Here is a 17,177-nt window from a genome sequence, read left to right as displayed (position 1 = left end):
GACACATGGGAAGTATTCAAAGAACCGTTACGCAACCGGGCGATGCTGTGACAGCACAGATGCAGACGTCACCGCCGCCAAAGCAGCGTAAGTGAAAGTAGGGCGCTTTACCTGGTATAAATATAAAAGCGAAGCACTATACATTCAGAGCACTACAGTTATTCCCCATCCCCTCATGAAACTTTCAGGCTCCGCTGCTGTGTAACTGACATGCAGAGGGTTAGCAGGTTAGAAGTGGCAGAGAGGCTTGATCATTACATAGACACTTCGACAAAGGAACAAACAAGGAAGCGTAAAGGTTGGCAGGTAGATAAGAACCAATCGATCGGACCGGATGTTTTTCAGCTCGCTGGCCAGTCAGTCTCATATTTCTGCTTTTTTTTTTTTTTTTTTTTTTGGGTGGTCGTATAGAAGTTCTTCAGCTTGAGTGAAGAAGACACAAAGCTTGCAATTTGTAGCAACTACAAGTCCAAAATAAGCCGTGGAGGATCAACAGTAAACCATTAGAGAACAAGTTACTTAACCACTCGGTTATTATATTCACTCCCACGCATGCTGCTCATCGGGGACTTATGAACCGTTTACCTTTCTAACACTAAGCTGCTTATAATACACAATTTAAAAACTACTTAAGCCAAGAATTGGTTTTTAATTAAAGCAAGTATTTAAATAAAAATACAATAATTAATTACCGAATCGTTACATTTCTGTTTTTATGCTAATAATCACTATAAACGACATTAACAAAGTAAAAGGATAACATTTAAGAATTGTTGACGGTTTACACTGATTTTGGGACGGTTGGAATAATATTTCTGGACGGTGGTGAAAGATGTCAGGAGCCTTGTTGTCGATTATAAATATATACAAAAAAAAAATATGTAATCTGCAGGTCATCGGCAATTGGAATCGGTGCATCTCTATTGACAGGAATATAAAAAATGAAGTTTGAATTATTCTAATTCATGTTGAAGTCATTTAATGTTGCAGCCCTCTTTTGAAGTATAATTGTTATATAGTCCACTATATCAAGCTGTGTTTATTGAGGTTGGCTACATATGAGCTCCAGGGAGTCTGGTGTAAAAGGTCAAGCCAGAGACGTACACTGACAAAGTGCCATTTTCATTTTATTTCACCTCACTATGTGGCCCTAATTCTCTCTATGAGGGCCTGTGTGGACATAACAGTTACTGTTTCATCTGCTAAAGACATGTTGATTGCAGCGTCTTCTCATCTAAATGAATCAGATGCGTTTCGAAATGTGGATGGAAACCTGCTTTGCAATCTGGAGTCAAGACAATAACTTAAAACATCAACGTAGTCGAAGCTAAGGTGAGAGGAAAGAGGAGCTTGTGCGTACAGTCTGCACAGCCACACATTGTGGGCTTCATGCAGACGTCTGCAGACTCGGGCAGATGGCAAAGATTACATCGAGCAAACTCACGTGGACCATCTCAGTCACACGGACGCCGAAACCACGAATCTGAAGTACGTCGAGCAAACCCGTCCCGACTTCTCTTTGACTTCCGTGCCCTTCGTGAAACAATTCTGAAAAGCTGCCTCCAAGATCAGAAGAAGTGAACTCATCTAATGAGTCTCTACACTCCAGCGGAAATAATTCTTCACTTTATATTTAGCTACAGGTGCTGGGACTTTTTAAACCTCAAGAGTGGTAGTGGCAGCCACAGGTGAAGGTGCTTTGGCATTAGCTTCACTCGACTATTAGCATTTTTGGAATTTAGCTCCCAGACTATTCGTAGTGTGGTACAATGAACAATCATCAATCAAAAGAAAAAATATTCCACGTGTGCATTCCTACTGGCTGACATGACTTCACTTCATCGGACCGGCCAAAAGACCAAACGGTACACTTCCAAAAGCCGGACCGGAGGAGTGTAGAAGAGGAGTGAATGGCAGCCGTACAGCTCGCTGTAGGAGGGGTTGGAGAGAAGCAATGATGTCATAGCAGGAGGCCGCCATCGCCGTGCATCTGGTGCGCTGAACCGTTGCACAGACCGAGAGCAGCAGATGAATACATCAACGTGGCCAAAAAGAAGCCGCCAGGAATTCAATCTACGCTGCGCACTCATCCAATATTGGAACTGGAGTTGATGTAAAGCTCATTAAACGCCGTACGACGAAAACAGCGCGTCAAGACAAAGACCAGTGCCTTTGGGCTAAAGATGAAGCATATCAGACAACACAGCTGGGCTTCTTCAGGGCTCACCACACAGCCTCGCTGAACCGAGAGCCAGAAGCATCAACAGATGAATAAACGAAGCCAAAACAAACCTTGTAGCGATCTAAGCACACGTCCTCACCGCTCCTTCAAAGTAGCACTAACGCGCCGCAATTAGATGTCCTGCTCGATGAGGAAACTGAAATTGCGCCGCATCAATCAGCAGCTGTTAAAGCCGAGAGGAAGCGCATTCCTATTTTGCATAAAATTGCTAAACTCTGACGAAAACAAGGCCAGGAGCAAAAACAAAAAACAATCACAGGCGACGTAGCCGTCATCTCCCCCATACCGGAATATCAAACACTAAACACTGCCAGACATCTATAATCAAATCTCGGCTGAGATTTCCTTTTTCCTGTGTTTCCAGTTAGTGTGATAATGACTCATGCGTGTGCACCCGCTGCTGCCGGGGAGCTATGTGACCTCAACGGCACAAGTATGCCAAAACAAGTCTGAGCCGAGTGTTACAGGTGAGGAGAAGCCGGAGACCCCGGTCGTCACCCAGGGGGAGACGCACCGCTGAGCAGCACAAAACAACAGCGCATGGAAGAGTGACAGAAAACCGTGAAACATTTCACTCGCTGCTTCTTCACGACATGGCTGCTCATTCCCCCCCCCAACATGCTTTTCTTTCACCTGAGGTTTGGGCGACTGATGTCAGTTATCTGTAAGACTGTGCGGCGGGGCGGGAGCGAGACAAGGATGGAGATGGAGGAGACATGCGGTAGTCAGTCAAGGGAGAAACAGCTATGGTGGAGAAGCTAACATGGCACGATATATATATAGCAATCCAATAGAAAGACAAGAAGGGACAATAACTCACCCCATCCAACAGAGTATTTGACAGGTGGACACGTGGGTCCTTCCGGAAAGGAAACTCTAGGTTCGCCAAGTGGAAGACGCTGTTGTCTCTGTCGATCATGAATACTTCATTTTTCCCGTTGATCAACATCATGTACCTGCAGGAGAAGACGGATACATTATACATTATCAATCATTTGTTTCATTAGTGTTTGATTTCATTGATAGAACATGCAGATGTGTTCCATTTCAGTCAGTGTGTTGGATTTGGTTTTCTTTGGGATCACCGTCAACTATTATGACCCTCGCGATGCTTTATTAAGACGTTAAGCATCGCTCTGCTAAAAGTGCATTCCTCCACACAATTTTCCTGCCTGTAATTTTTCTTTACGTCCTTTATTTGGAGGACTTAATACGGTAATCACACTTAAAAAGGCTGAATTGCTGTGAGCGGAGAGAAGCAACACTTAAGCTTTTGGTTCCACTCAGCAACGACAAAAACAACCGAGGCTGCATATATGTCTCAAATAATAACAAAAGACAAAGCTGTTAGAGCTTTTATCATGTCTCAGAAAATAAGTAAGATAACCAAACAGATACCTGCTAATGGCATCTTATTACCGAAGCAAACACTGCTCCTTTCATTCAGCCGCGCTTTGTGGGAACAATCATTGCAAACAGTAAAGCCTTGTTTTTTTCATTTTACTTTTAATTAGGTTTTGACAGCTTGGCAACAAATATACACATAACTACCAACTTTAACCTCTCGCAGCAGCATCAGTACTAAACAATGAGTTGAAAACAAATTATTTTTTTCTATTACAGTCGTCCCTGGTTGCCTTGCATCAACACAAAAGCCTTCGCTTGTATGCAATTTGAAGATAGAGTAATCTTGTAAAGCTTGTGTTTTAGTCGTTGTGAGTGAAGCTTCAAGGCCTCAAAAATGGTATCCGGGACAGCGAGAGAGGACTCTGTAACAATAATTAGACTCCCTTTGACTAAACAAATATATATATATATATATCTTGTTGGTATTATTGGATTAGACTGCATTACACTGAAAGGGTTTCACTGCTATTTCTTTCCATCTTATCCTGTTTTGGCTTCGGTAAAAATAAGTATGGGAGAAACTCCAAGGACTGCTGGAAAATTACTTTTTCACCCACGAGTGCACTCAATTGGAAGATTCAAAAAACCTCAGAGCAGTGACTGCTAGACTGCAAAAAAAAAAAAAAAAAAAATAGCTGTCAAAATGGGCCAGTTACCAGCGTGGGGTTATGATAGGAGCATTTGGCTGGTATTAATTTGTCTCCGCTCTTCCTCTTCATTAAGCTCACAGGTGTGTCCGGTTGCTAAAGCATGAAGCACGGACATTAAGACTCCAACACCGTGACTTTGAGACTTGTATCAGCCTTACACCTCCAGCTTCACTCTTCAAAAACACAACAGTGGGCACGGAATATTCTCCAAATAACACAAGGGCACACTTTTACTCTCAGATATAATTATCTCTGGGAGGCGTAAGTGGTAAAGGTTATCTGTTCACAGCTCTAATTCCATCTGATATAATATATTATGAGGACATACGGATCATTTGAAACTTAATTACAATTTCAAGGAATGCTCCTTCTCGGCAAGCGCTGACCAGTTTAGAAAGACGAGACTAATATGTGGATTGTGAGGTTGTGTCTAAATTGGTCAGTTTGTTGATTAGTTACATCTCAAAAAGTTTCCTTTATATAAATAAGGGTCGAACAGTTTTTCAACAAACAGATTATATACAGGCTTGGTAACAAAGATATAATAGGCACGAAAAGCAAGCAAAGTGTCTGTACCAAATGTTTTTTGTTTGATCAAGAGAGTCTGAGGATCACTGCGTTGGCAGACATGACAGGCAGTTTTTCAAATGAGGGACAGAGGACTGACAAAATCCTTCATCCTCCCGTCTGTTTAGTTCCCAGAAACAAGCTGAAAAGATGGGCCACACCCAAAAACACAGGCACCATTGTTGCCTTTGTGTTATTCTTCAGAATAGTCTTCAACTGTGGCAACGGTGAGCGTTCACTGCTGAAGGATCTTTATCCAACTGCTTTGTCGACACTGTCATTTCCTGGGATTTCTATTTTGTCACATGTCATTTCTGACACTCAAGAAGCACAATCGTTATTTCCATAGATATGTATTTGGTATAATGAGTGTCAGTAGAACAGTAGGCCCATAAACATGGCAGGGTCCTTTTAACAATGTTAAAAGAATCCTTCACACATATGGAATCAAATATTTAAAAAAGGTGCGACAGCCTGTTCCAATTCACGCCTCCAAAGCCGGCGAGCAGTCAAGAGAGGTTCAGCTTTATGTAAATGTCTTCTGACAAGTCGGAGCAAACCACCTGGAGACAAGCCTTCATGAGCGTTTTAATTCCCCTTCATGAAATGGAAGCCCAGCCGTTTCCTGCTTAAGATCCAACCATGTCTGCGCAGTCTCTCCAATTCCATAAGAATGCAGCAACTGCAACTTGAATAAGGTAAGCGGCGCGTGGAAACGCATCGCTTGGTAAATGACGTTCTTCATCTTTTAGATTAAAGGCTTGTGAGAGGGAAAAAAGAAGTAGTTCTATATGGGTAAAGTATGCGCTGCATCGGCAAACATGGCTCATCGCTCAGCACAAAAAAAATTAAATAAAAACGTGATCGGGGATCTCTAAATGTTATATTTACTCCTTTTTGTCCCCAGCTGATGCGATTCGTGACTCAAAACCATGATACGATCTGAACGCCGAGTGTTGTGGTCCAACTAGTCGTTTGTCGCTATATTTATGATCTGACTCCAACGTATAGAAACTTTAAAGATTTCAGAAAATTTCTGAAAATGGCTATTAAAATATCTTTGAAGCCCAATGAGACGTCTTCAAATATCTTCTGAGAAACAGCAGCATTAACCCAAAGATAATTCGTTTACAACAACCCAGAAAAGCAGCACATCTGAACGCTCGGCATTTTTATTGAGAAACAGCTTGAATAATTACCCCGATTACCTTAATTGCACCCAATACATTTTCTAAATGACCGTTTGATTGATTGACTGACTGACTGACTGTTGGAGCAAGAAGTCATTTTGTTTTCTAGCTGATGAGTCGGGTTGGGCTTATCTGGTAATGCATGCTGCTGTGAGCTCAGTCACATTGTAAATGACTTGACTGCATAAAAGTTAAAAAAAAAAAAAATCTATTCGCAATCTGATGGCTTCATTACACACCTCTTATGAACCCAATTACACTTTGTGGGCTGCCTGCTGCTCTTTAACACAAAATACCAAGTGGCAATAAGCAGGAGGAACTAATGAGCAACTGCTTCCTGTTTCCAAAGGTTAAATATTACAATCAATGGGACTGGAAACAGAGGCTAATTATCTTGTAACTTTGACATATACTGGAATATATGCCATAAAAAAAATTAAATAAAAAAAGAGTAGAAAGCTCGGTGCACCAACTCAGATATCAACACAAGCTGAAGGGGGAAAACAAAGTCTGATGACAGGCTTGAGATTAATGACTTTCCCCACTGAACTGACAAAGCTATGCATTTCCCATACCTGCTGTGACTCTCAATCATAATCACAAAGGGATTAGATGTATTAAATACGCCATCGATACCAGCTGGTTCAAAGTGAGAAACTTGACAAGCTGCCAAGAAATATTGTGTGCGTAGAATAATATACCAGCTGACAAAAGTCAGCTCTGAAATCAGAATTGTACTCGGGGTCCTACTTAAAGGTACTTCTGTTTTCCCAAATTCATAGTTTAGAGCTGCAATTTATGTTTCATGATTAGTTTTTAAATGCCCATCAAAATACCTCAGAAAGCCATGCAGATGTTGTTCAAATAGTTTTTGTTTCACAGTGAACCTCAAACTTATTCAATTTACAATATTATATATATATATATATATATATATATATATATATGTATATATAAACATCTAAAAAAGTGAATCAATTATCAGAGATAGTTGCCATTTCTGTATAGTGTCACAATACTTTATTACAAAAAGCAGCCAGGCTGAATAAATTAACTGAGGGCCGTTATAACAAGTTGACCAAAATCCTGGTTGATAATCAATACAAATATTGGAAAAAGTGCAACTTTAATATTAAGCTGCAATTTGGGTTCTCACATGAAAAGTCATTTCAAATGGCTTCTAAATCCGCACAGAATTACACCGCAGAGATAACACGAAAACCTATAAATAACTAATCATAGTGCGTTTTTAGTACAAAAGACAATTGACTGCATTTTGAAGCCAAACACAAGGCGGTGCGTTCTCTTGAGAGGGCAGCTCTTTATCACTACGTCCATTATATTTGAGGCACCATGTGTCGCGAGATTACTATCGAACTTGACAGCCCAATTTTTTTTTTGTGGAAACAGCGGTGAATGTTGTTCTCGTACAAGTGAAGTTGGGAGGGGATGAGAGGAGAAGAAACCCATCAGCTTCAGAAATAGCTCGCCTTTGATTAAACGCTCTGCTTTTTGTACGTTTGGGAATAAATGCGTAGGTAGATGCCGCTCCCTGTGAGGTATGCGGGTGATCCTTTCAATGAGGGCTTTTGTTTTTCGGGGGGGGGGGGTAGTGGAATGAGAGGCTAGACGGGTAACCTAATTATTTCCATTACACTCGAACGCTCCTCACGCAGACTCGCCAATGAAAGTGGTATCATAACCCTCAACACCCTGTTCAGATAAAAGAGATTGGTGGAGAGCTCAGAGGGATGACTTTGACCCCCTCCCCCTCCCCCTCCCACGCCGGTCAAAAAAAAAAAAAACATAAGCCTTGAGATATAAATCAGGGTCGTCCAAAAGTCCTGTGGCAACGGAAAGAATGGTGAGTGGGCCTGATATAGCTGCACTTATATTTCCGGGGTGGGAGTGGACACAATGAACGCATTAAAAAGACATAAAAGCAGTCAAGACAGGGAATAGGAAATGCCTGCATGGCTCATTTTACGCAAATTGCCGCAGTCAAGAAGATCCTATTGTGTGAAAGGGACGATATCTTTTATCCCAGCAAAGGGCCGGCGTCTCAGAAGATCAAACAGCGTGTCGCATCAGAGAGGATCTGTCGACCAGTGAGGACACAACAGGTCTGAGCTCAAGTGGTTCCCCCCGCCGTATAATTGGCCAGTTAGCCGCGGCTAACGCCGTCAAGTACGTTCAGAAGAAAGCAGAAGAGAGCCCATTAGTGCGGTGTCAAACCCAGTGGTCCTTTTCTTCGTCTCTCCCTGAAATACACCGTATTGTCTTCTCAGGACCCATCAGACAATATTCAATCCAATGTGCTCCTTTATTCCCTTACGGCCTGCTCTCTGTCCTTCCCACTGCTGTCTTCTGATGGGTGCTGTGAGCCTCAGATTTCATCCTCATCCAGCCCCCCCACCCCCCCCCCCCCCCCCCACCCCCACCCCCCCGAGCACTTTAGCCCTAATGAGGCACAGGCGTCCATTGTGTCGGCTTTGCCAGTCTAGTCCCGCGGCATGACTGACAGCAGCTGAGCTCCAGGGGAGGCCTGAGATCAGATCCTGCAGCTTTGCACATCATTAGTGGTGCGTCAATGGGCAGGACTGCTCTTTCATACCCAGAGAGGCCAGGTTGATTTCTCATTTAGATGATGGAGTTAAGAGTGGAAACAAAAAGATGACAGATACTATATTCTTGTGTTAGATGTGATGCTGTTCTGGTGGGGTTTTTTTTGAGTAAGTTACATGCAGAAGAAAGTGCAACAAATTGTCTCAAAGTCTGATTAACCTATACGGGAATTTAGTTGTTCATAAAGGAAATTATTTCATAATTGTGTGAATGACTGATCATCAAAAATGTCCCATTCCCACTATCAGGGGTCTCACCCCTGGGCACCTCTGTTGACAGCCCCGATGCTTCCTATAGAAGGGCTCAGCGAAACAGCTGTGGACTTAATCGGAGATAAGAAGCTTAACTAGACGTACATTTACCAAAACAACCATTTGTTCGTCATCAATGAAGCGTTTCCGCGTACCAACCGTTTGAAAATCGAGGAAAGCATGAGTCACACGTCTGCACCGATGTTTTGGCAACTGCATTTATGGTTTACTTCCCTACCGCCACTGAGGAAGAGCTACTTCCCTAGCGGCGCTGTCGCAAATAACATTGTTGGTGCTTCAAAGCTTCAGTGAGAAATACTGGAGGTTGTTCAAAGCTTTTATATTGTACGTTACTTTGCTATATTGTCTAATGAGAGATGAGGACAAGGACTTTCCTTTTTATTGAAATTAAAAACGGCTACAAAATGTGCAACAATTACAACAATTAAATTACAGCGATAAAACAGATTTGCTCATTGGTGGGCCGATGAATAAATAAATACATAAATACACTGTTGCCTATGCCAACATATGAAATAAAAGACCTGGCTTTGTTTAAACCGCCTCTCTTTCCAGCTCCGCTTGGTTTCAGTTGCCAGGGACAGCGCCACACCTACCTACACACACACACACACACACACACACACACACACACACACACACACACACACACACACACACACACACACACACACACACACACACACACACACACACACCTTACACACAACTAACAGTGCTATCAGTTTGAGAATAACTCATAATTAATGTTCATGCATAATGAATGATGTGGGATTACTATTCCTTATTTCATGGGCTATTTTGGATTTTTCATCGGCATTTCTGCTTTCTGCTTGCCGATCTCTGATAATGTTGAATTGTAAACAACCAATCTGTGTTGAAACTGACCGGAGGAGAACTATAACAGTGGCTGATGGACAACGACCGAAGGTTCTGTTCGGTTACATTACGACGCGTTCAGGCTCTGTTCGGTGAAAATGAGTATTGGGCGAATGTAAATTATCACGTTATCATGATGTGTTCATGTCATCTCTTAAAATGTAGTGTTGGTGAGAAACTTGAATAAATCCAGTTGTTTGAAGGAGATGTTTTCACAGCAACATAAATAGATATTAGAGATGAACTATAACCTGTTTACACTAAACTCTGAGTCGCTTATAATACATCATTAAAACTACTGCTAAGTTTTGTTTTAATCAATGAAAATACAATCTTTTATTTCCTTTTTTGAATTTGAAAAATAAACACTAGAAAGTACAATGATAAAATTTTGAATATTTGATGGTTTACTCTGACTCCAGAGCGGTTGAAATGGTTTTTGGTGGCAGAAAAGCCTGGAGCCTTGTAGACCAGCTGCTATAATCAACATCAGGGATCTGCATCTGCCAAAATGGATCATCAATGATCTGAAACTAGTATCAGTGGCAAAAACAAACATGATAAGGGATCTCTAAAAGTTATATTTGCTCCCTTTTTTCTTTTGTGCTGATCCGATTTGTGATCTGATCCGTGAAACGATCCAAACCTCGAGTTTTATGATCCGTCACACCGCTCTGCGTGACAAATAAAAAAAGCACGGATGTAGAAAGGAACAAACAGCCGAGTATGTGCTTAACAAAGCTCAACAAACCCACATTATTACTTTTGCAACTTGTGTCCCAGTGGTTCCTTTGTTTTAAAGCATTACAGAACAGATGAACAGTAAATATGAATGTGCAGGAATGCAGTTTACAAATTCCCTGTATTCAAGACGCTTTGTACTTTTGTAAAATAAATTATTCCATCACTCATTTCCATTTAGAACAGCAATAAGCAGTCCAACGTTTCAGTTTACAATATTCACCTGAGAGAGAAGCAGAGTTTTTGGTGCACAAGCCGTCCACCAAGAAGGCTTATTGACATAATAAACTAAGTAATAATGCTCTGAAAATAACCAATAAACAGAAAAGAGCTTAAACTCTCTCTAAATCAAAAGATCTAATCTGGCAATTCAAAGCAAGCATTGGATTATTGACGCCTTGTTTTTTTTAAAGGAGAGACTGATGTGGTGTTGACAGGAGAGGAGGTCGAGTCGGAAATTAAGAAAGTCCAATTTTAGGCGAATAAAGTCCAAGTTGAGCAGCGGCGTTTGTTTAAATTCCCAAAGACGTAATTGGTCCGTCTCCCTTCCCCTCGTCCTCTCTGGGGCTCAATAGCCCTGACAGAAGGCTCGACAACAACTTGATTAAAATTCAAACTCGGCCTATTTTTCTCCTCTTGGCAAACTCCACTGATGTTGCTGTCCTTTCCAAAGCCCATTAGAAGCCACCTCCTTGGCAGACAGCGGCAGTTTTCTTCCCCTGTATGACTGGTCTGTGCATTAGGGCTTAGAAACGGTCAGATTTATTGTTGTCGGCCAATATTCAGTAGAAATATGTGATCGGGAGTCTCTAGGAGAGCTGCATTATCTGGCTTAGGCAAGAGGGGTTGGTTCAGTACTCTTGACACCATATTGTGCGTTACCCCCGTGGCCATAAGAAGATGCAGTTGTGCATGTAATCATGCACACGGGACTGAGGGGAAGTCTGTAATGGCGTTACACGCTGTTGAAAGTCAACACATTTGCTCACTTTCCTTTTTTTTTTATCCTCACCCAAGCAACAATAGGTAAGATTGGGGGGGATTTAAAATGTGCAACACATAAGTGAGGACCTCTGGCAATATGCAAAGAGAAAAAAATCTTTTCGGAACACCTTGACGACACAAATGTCCTATTAAAAATCCATTTTGTTTCTTAAAAAAATGGTAAAAAAAAAAAGGAGGGACATCTAATAAGAAATTCACTGCAAACTCTATACAACGTATGGCGAGAATGATAAACTACGCCGCAGCACTGCGACCAGTAACTCTCACCTCAAAAACTCATTAATATTATCTGACGCACTTCTCAAGTCCCCCGCATGCTACAGCGCATTTTTCAGAATCCATACTTTTTCCATCATTAGAGAGAGTTTAGGATTAATAGAGCAAAAAATGATTAAAAAATGGAATCAATCATCTTTTACAGCGATTGCTCGTAACCACCGACTCCGCCCACATCCTCCTGACTCGGCTTTCACGCTGCTTGTTTGTTGTCAATCAGGCTGAGTTATTGTGCAGGTTTTATGAAGAAAACAACTGGAAGACCTGTGTAAGTTTAATAAAAAAAAAAATGATAATAATCACATGGATTTTTGACTATTTGTTTTATCAAGCTGTCTCTAATCATCACTGCTTCTGGGCTAATAAAATTTCAAATTTGTAAGAAACCTGTAAGAAAGCGGAGGCGTATTTAGATGAAGTAAACACCATAGTGGCTCCGGTGAGGCACTGATAAGGTAAGAAGCTTTATAAAAAAAAAAAAAGAAAAAAAAAAAAAAGAAGCTGCGATACAGATTTAATTAATATCACACCAGCAGCACCAGAGCAGACTGTCCCTCACAGCTCCAAGCGGACAGCAGCAAGGCTGGAGTTGTGTGAACAACACTGCAGCAATCCTATCTGCAACTTCCTATAGCCTTTGTCAGACATACTGTACAGTCTGTGTAACAAACAAAAAAAAATGTCAAGAACTTGCAAATATTCTATACACGAGTTAGAAAACATATTTATTTATGAGAAGATAGGATGCAGCTCCCAAAAAAAAAACACATTATTGCACTGTGAGAAAAAAAATAAATCATTGATGGGACACCACTTTCTATGTTGTTTTACTTTGGTTAAATTTTACTCTCCAAGTACCCTCGTTTACATGGTGTACCGGTTACTGACTGGCAGGGAGGGCTGCGTGTGTTAGCGCAGCACTAACATGATGTGTGGTCATGACTGGAGCCTTTCAAGGATTCAAGAGAGGGGGTCCAAGCAGGAGGAGATGTGAAAAAGCTGAGTGTACCAAGACCCTCATCTCTAATGCAACACACACACACACACACACACACACACACACACACACACACACACACACACACACACACACACACACACACACACACACACACACACACACACACACACACGACGGGGACCGATTGAATTACACTTAGAATAAATAAATTAGTATTTCTAAATCACTCGAGCACAAAATGTTCTGGTGAGGTCCAGATGGGTAAAACAGAGTCAGAGCTCACATAAGGTCCAAAGAGACAACAAAGCAGTCACCTAAACTCCAAACAGGATTTTAAAAAACAGAGGATAAGGCTGCATTTTTCTATATTAGTCTCCATTAAAAAGACAAAAAAAAAACAATAATGTGTTCTGCTGCCTTCAAACGGAACGTGTGAGCTTGAGGTTATGACATGAAAATGAATGTTCATGAAAATGAATGTTCATGATAAGTCGTGATGAACACCGCTGCTAACCAACGACAACTAGAACCCGGACATTGTACCAAGTGGCGTTCATTTGAGGAGATTATGTAGCTGAACAAAACGCTTAAGTATCATAAACTTGGGTTTGCCACAGAGTTTATATTTTGCGAAAAATCCAATGGAAAAAAAAATTCTCATTGGCTTTTTGACGAGGGTACCAGTGTGATTACACTTCAGGAGCTGGACTACAAAAACACAGCATCCCTGCAGCACCCTATTGTACAAGCTGGTGAGCAAGTAACATAATGCAGGAAATGTAAAAGGCAGAAGAAAAACTCTAAAAATCACAATACATTAACTTACCATGAACCAATAAATGAACTTCCACTGCCTCCGCTATCCCTGAAAACGTCAACTAACGCGTCACAACTGGTGAACTCAGAGCTTTCAGAGAATGTCCACTTCCACTCCGACCCCATGTGAAGGCAGCATTAGTCCGCTTCCTGACTTCCCTCTGTGGCACTCAGCAGGGCCGAGCCTGCGTGTTTCTATCAAAGACGTATTACTTTAAAAAGCAGATAACAAAAACCAGTTGCAACCGCACTTGTTTTCAGTCGTGGATTAATACGTAGTTGGAGTTATTGACTTAAAATAAACTACGGTGCTCACGTTAATCATAATGAGGGAACATGATGTGTTTGTAATAGTTATTTTTAGGTCTGTGGCACAGAGGAATAAGACATGTCAGGTTCTGGCTACACTGGCAGTAACTCAAATAGACAGACATTTTCTTATGAAGCCCAAAATCACAAATTTATCTCAGAGGGATTACCAATATGTCCAACACTCAATACTGGGTAGCAGGACACATCCATCGTCAATTCAGGGCTTTAAATAAATGTGACTTTATTCCATGTGTTGTAGGGTAAGTCTACAGTAATAACTTCAACGTCACATTTTACCGCTTGAATGTTCCAACTCCAAGAGAACATAGTAGATCATCTTCTCAGCATAGTTCATATCCTGCAGTTGAGGAATGAATCATACCTAGCAGTATTCATACCGTGTCTCTCTCTGTTTCCTATGACTAAAGAAGTATGGCGTCACTGCTCAGCGAGACTCTTCAAATAGCTGGAGGGAAATTGGGGGTGAAGGACAAGAGCGCGGTGCAGGAGAGAGAGACAGAGAGACAGGGCTCGGCATCGCGCTCTGTACACAGTGAAGAGCAAAACTTTCTAAAAACACTCAAGCGTTTGCGGATGATGGCAGTCGTACACAAGCAGCATTGGTCAGGGGCCAAATCGGCACTCTGCTGGTCTCACTCTTACAGGAAATTAAAGCACCGATATGTAAAATTCTGAAATTGACTGCAGTCATTAAATATTCACCAGCACACTGCAAAGCGAGAGACACGGTGCTTCACAGCAGACTAGTGGAATACTAAAACAAAAAAAAAAATCCCATTTGCCTGCTCAACACTTCCTTTTGGCAACAGAGACATAAACAGGAGAAAACGACAAATTAAACCCCGAAACGTGAAATGAAAGACACGGGCGCGTTATTGCGCCTCTTATTCCACATTAGACACGGCCATCCATGTTCAGTCTGTGGCTCCATCAGCGAAGCCATTTTACAAATCCACAGTTCACATCTCCAGCGCTTAATGAGCGCTCGGAATGATTAGCTATATGAAGGTACTGTGATTAAAATGTAATGAGAAACAAGACGTCATGTCAGCATTCCTCTCAGTCTTCACTAACAACACAGGAAGGTAAATGAACACCTCTGATGTACAGAACTGCAGGATAACCCCCCCCCATGCTGACTCTCAAAGGAAGCCTAATGAATGGGAAGAGAAGCCAATCAGTCCAGTCAGAGACACAAAGAGCGATGCCTGTATTGACATGTGTAGACGAGGAGACCTTTGTTGTAAAGAAAAACCAGGAACAATAGACCTACCGTGTGCCATCGGCTTTCCAGCTGACTTTGTATGGATTCTGTTCCAGGAAACGAAGGTTCTGTCTGTCCATGGACACGGGCTGAGCACCAGGAAAACCAGACCTGCAACAACAATGAACACGCTCACGTCTTACAACTGTGTTTCTAACGGAATTCAATCGTGCTCTTTGGCTTCCCAATTATAACAAAGAGCTCCAGATGTCTCCTAAATCAGTTAGGAGTGACCAGCAGAGGCAGCAGCTACACTCTCTCCATATTTTAGAAATACATGACGATAAGTTATCACGGTCTGTCCCAGTACCCATACTCCTGTTAACAAGTTTGAGAAATTATGAATTCAATTTCATAAGACCTCTGGAGAATAGTTTAACTTGGTTATTTCCTCATTAAATATTTTTATAACATTTAATGAGTTAAGCAGTAAAATAAATCAAATGACTTAATTTGATATTCAACATAATTGTAGGAAGAAATATCTTACATAAGCTTTGTTCTTTCATCTTTCAATATACCCCAGGTAGAGCAGTTGTTGCCAAGGCAACAACAACTGGGTATCCTTTTATGAAGCAGCCATGGCCCGGGAAAATTTGGTTAAATGGAGACCAGGCGGCATGTGAAGTGACAGGTATGAGACGCTGAATCTCTATCAGCTAATAATCCAAAACAGCAGTAGGTAAAGAAGCAGGTGCTGTGATATATTTCCATTTCATCTTTTTCAAGTGCTGGCAGAGACTCTACAGTTGCTGCTCCGCTCGGATTCAACGAGATGTTCTGTGGCGCGCAGTCGTCAATTTAGATCAGCGTGAGTTGCTAATGTGAAACACCCCTGACTCACTGCTATTTCTTTTTTTAAAAAGCTACATCAGCATTTTCCTCCAGAAAAGACTAAATATATTCCCAACTCTGCAAAGTGTCAAGATCTAAAAAAAATAAAAATAAATAAAAGTATTTTTCGGGCCGTCCCACACTAAGGATTTACATACATGAATCTGATTGGGGAAGTCTTGGGGTATGAGGAGGTTTGCTCATTGAACCCCGTCTGTTTGAACTTTATTTATCAGTCGAGAATTCAGCAAGAACAACAAAATCATTGGCCTTGATGCATGTGACTATTGCTTATCTGTTGTTTAAGGATAACGGACACCACTGTTTGTTGTGTGTAGTGTGCGTAGGTGTACAGTAGGTGAGTCACTCTCCATGGTACTGAAACAGAGCGTATTTCGACAGACAGACGGACAGACAAGGTCTCTTAGCCCTGTTGCTTTATCAAAATAAGCTATATATATTACGATTTATAGGGGGAATCAGGCAATAAAAATCATAAATTTATCACCTCCATAACCGCCCAAATGACCCTTTTGTTTTAGAACCACATTCTGTGAGATTAGCAGTCGAATCAGGCTCCTCAGACAGAATAGTTAAGTATTATGGGTCACCCCTGGGTGATTAACGACGAATGAGTCACCTACAACACAGAACAGTACACCCACGTGTACAGCATGTGTAAACAGAGCCTCAGAACGAGGAGGTTCTTACCTGTCCCACTCGGCCATCCCCTGACACATTCTTTGGATCTCTCCTAGTTTGGGTTGTGTGGTGACCTGTGTGACGCCTTTCACTGTGATGCCTTCCAGGAATACTGCACCCTGGGAGAAAAAGAAGAAGAAAAACAGAAGGTTGAACTTGGATTGAATATAAAGAGACACTCATACCCTCCTACACATTCAAGAAAAACATTAAAAAGTCCCTGTGAAGCTTCACAAACAGCTGCTTTATGAATCCCTGTGTGCAGAGACAACAGGTAGAAATGTTATACATCCAGCTTCCCTTTTGACCTCTCCTCTTTTATTCTCAGTTTATTTATTTCATGAATCCGCCTCATAAACCCTGTTCCTCTGCTTCATCTCCCTGGAAACTAGACTGCCGCTTCTCTCCTCACC

The 17,177-nt window shown here is 41.6% G+C and overlaps 1 protein-coding gene across 1 annotated transcript in view; it reads right to left on the bottom strand.

Moving 5' to 3' along the window:
• rngtt (RNA guanylyltransferase and 5'-phosphatase) overlaps window positions 1-17,177 on the bottom strand; it is a 71,247-nt gene that overhangs the window by 46,551 nt on the left and 7,519 nt on the right. The window contains exons 7-9 of the mRNA XM_068708346.1: window positions 16,774-16,883; window positions 15,238-15,339; window positions 3,063-3,198 (exon numbers count right to left, since the gene is read on the bottom strand). Coding sequence (XP_068564447.1) covers window positions 3,063-3,198; window positions 15,238-15,339; window positions 16,774-16,883 — 348 coding nt within the window. The remainder of the gene's footprint in view (window positions 1-3,062; window positions 3,199-15,237; window positions 15,340-16,773; window positions 16,884-17,177) is intronic.

This window comes from Cebidichthys violaceus, unplaced genomic scaffold (genome assembly GCF_023349555.1).
Source record: "Cebidichthys violaceus isolate CVI_PGR_0920_01 unplaced genomic scaffold, fCebVio1.0.p SCAF_14, whole genome shotgun sequence".
Classification (NCBI taxonomy): Eukaryota; Metazoa; Chordata; class Actinopteri; order Perciformes; family Stichaeidae; genus Cebidichthys; species Cebidichthys violaceus.
Note: the sequence above shows the minus strand (reverse complement) of the source record. Positions and strands in the feature narration are given on the sequence as shown.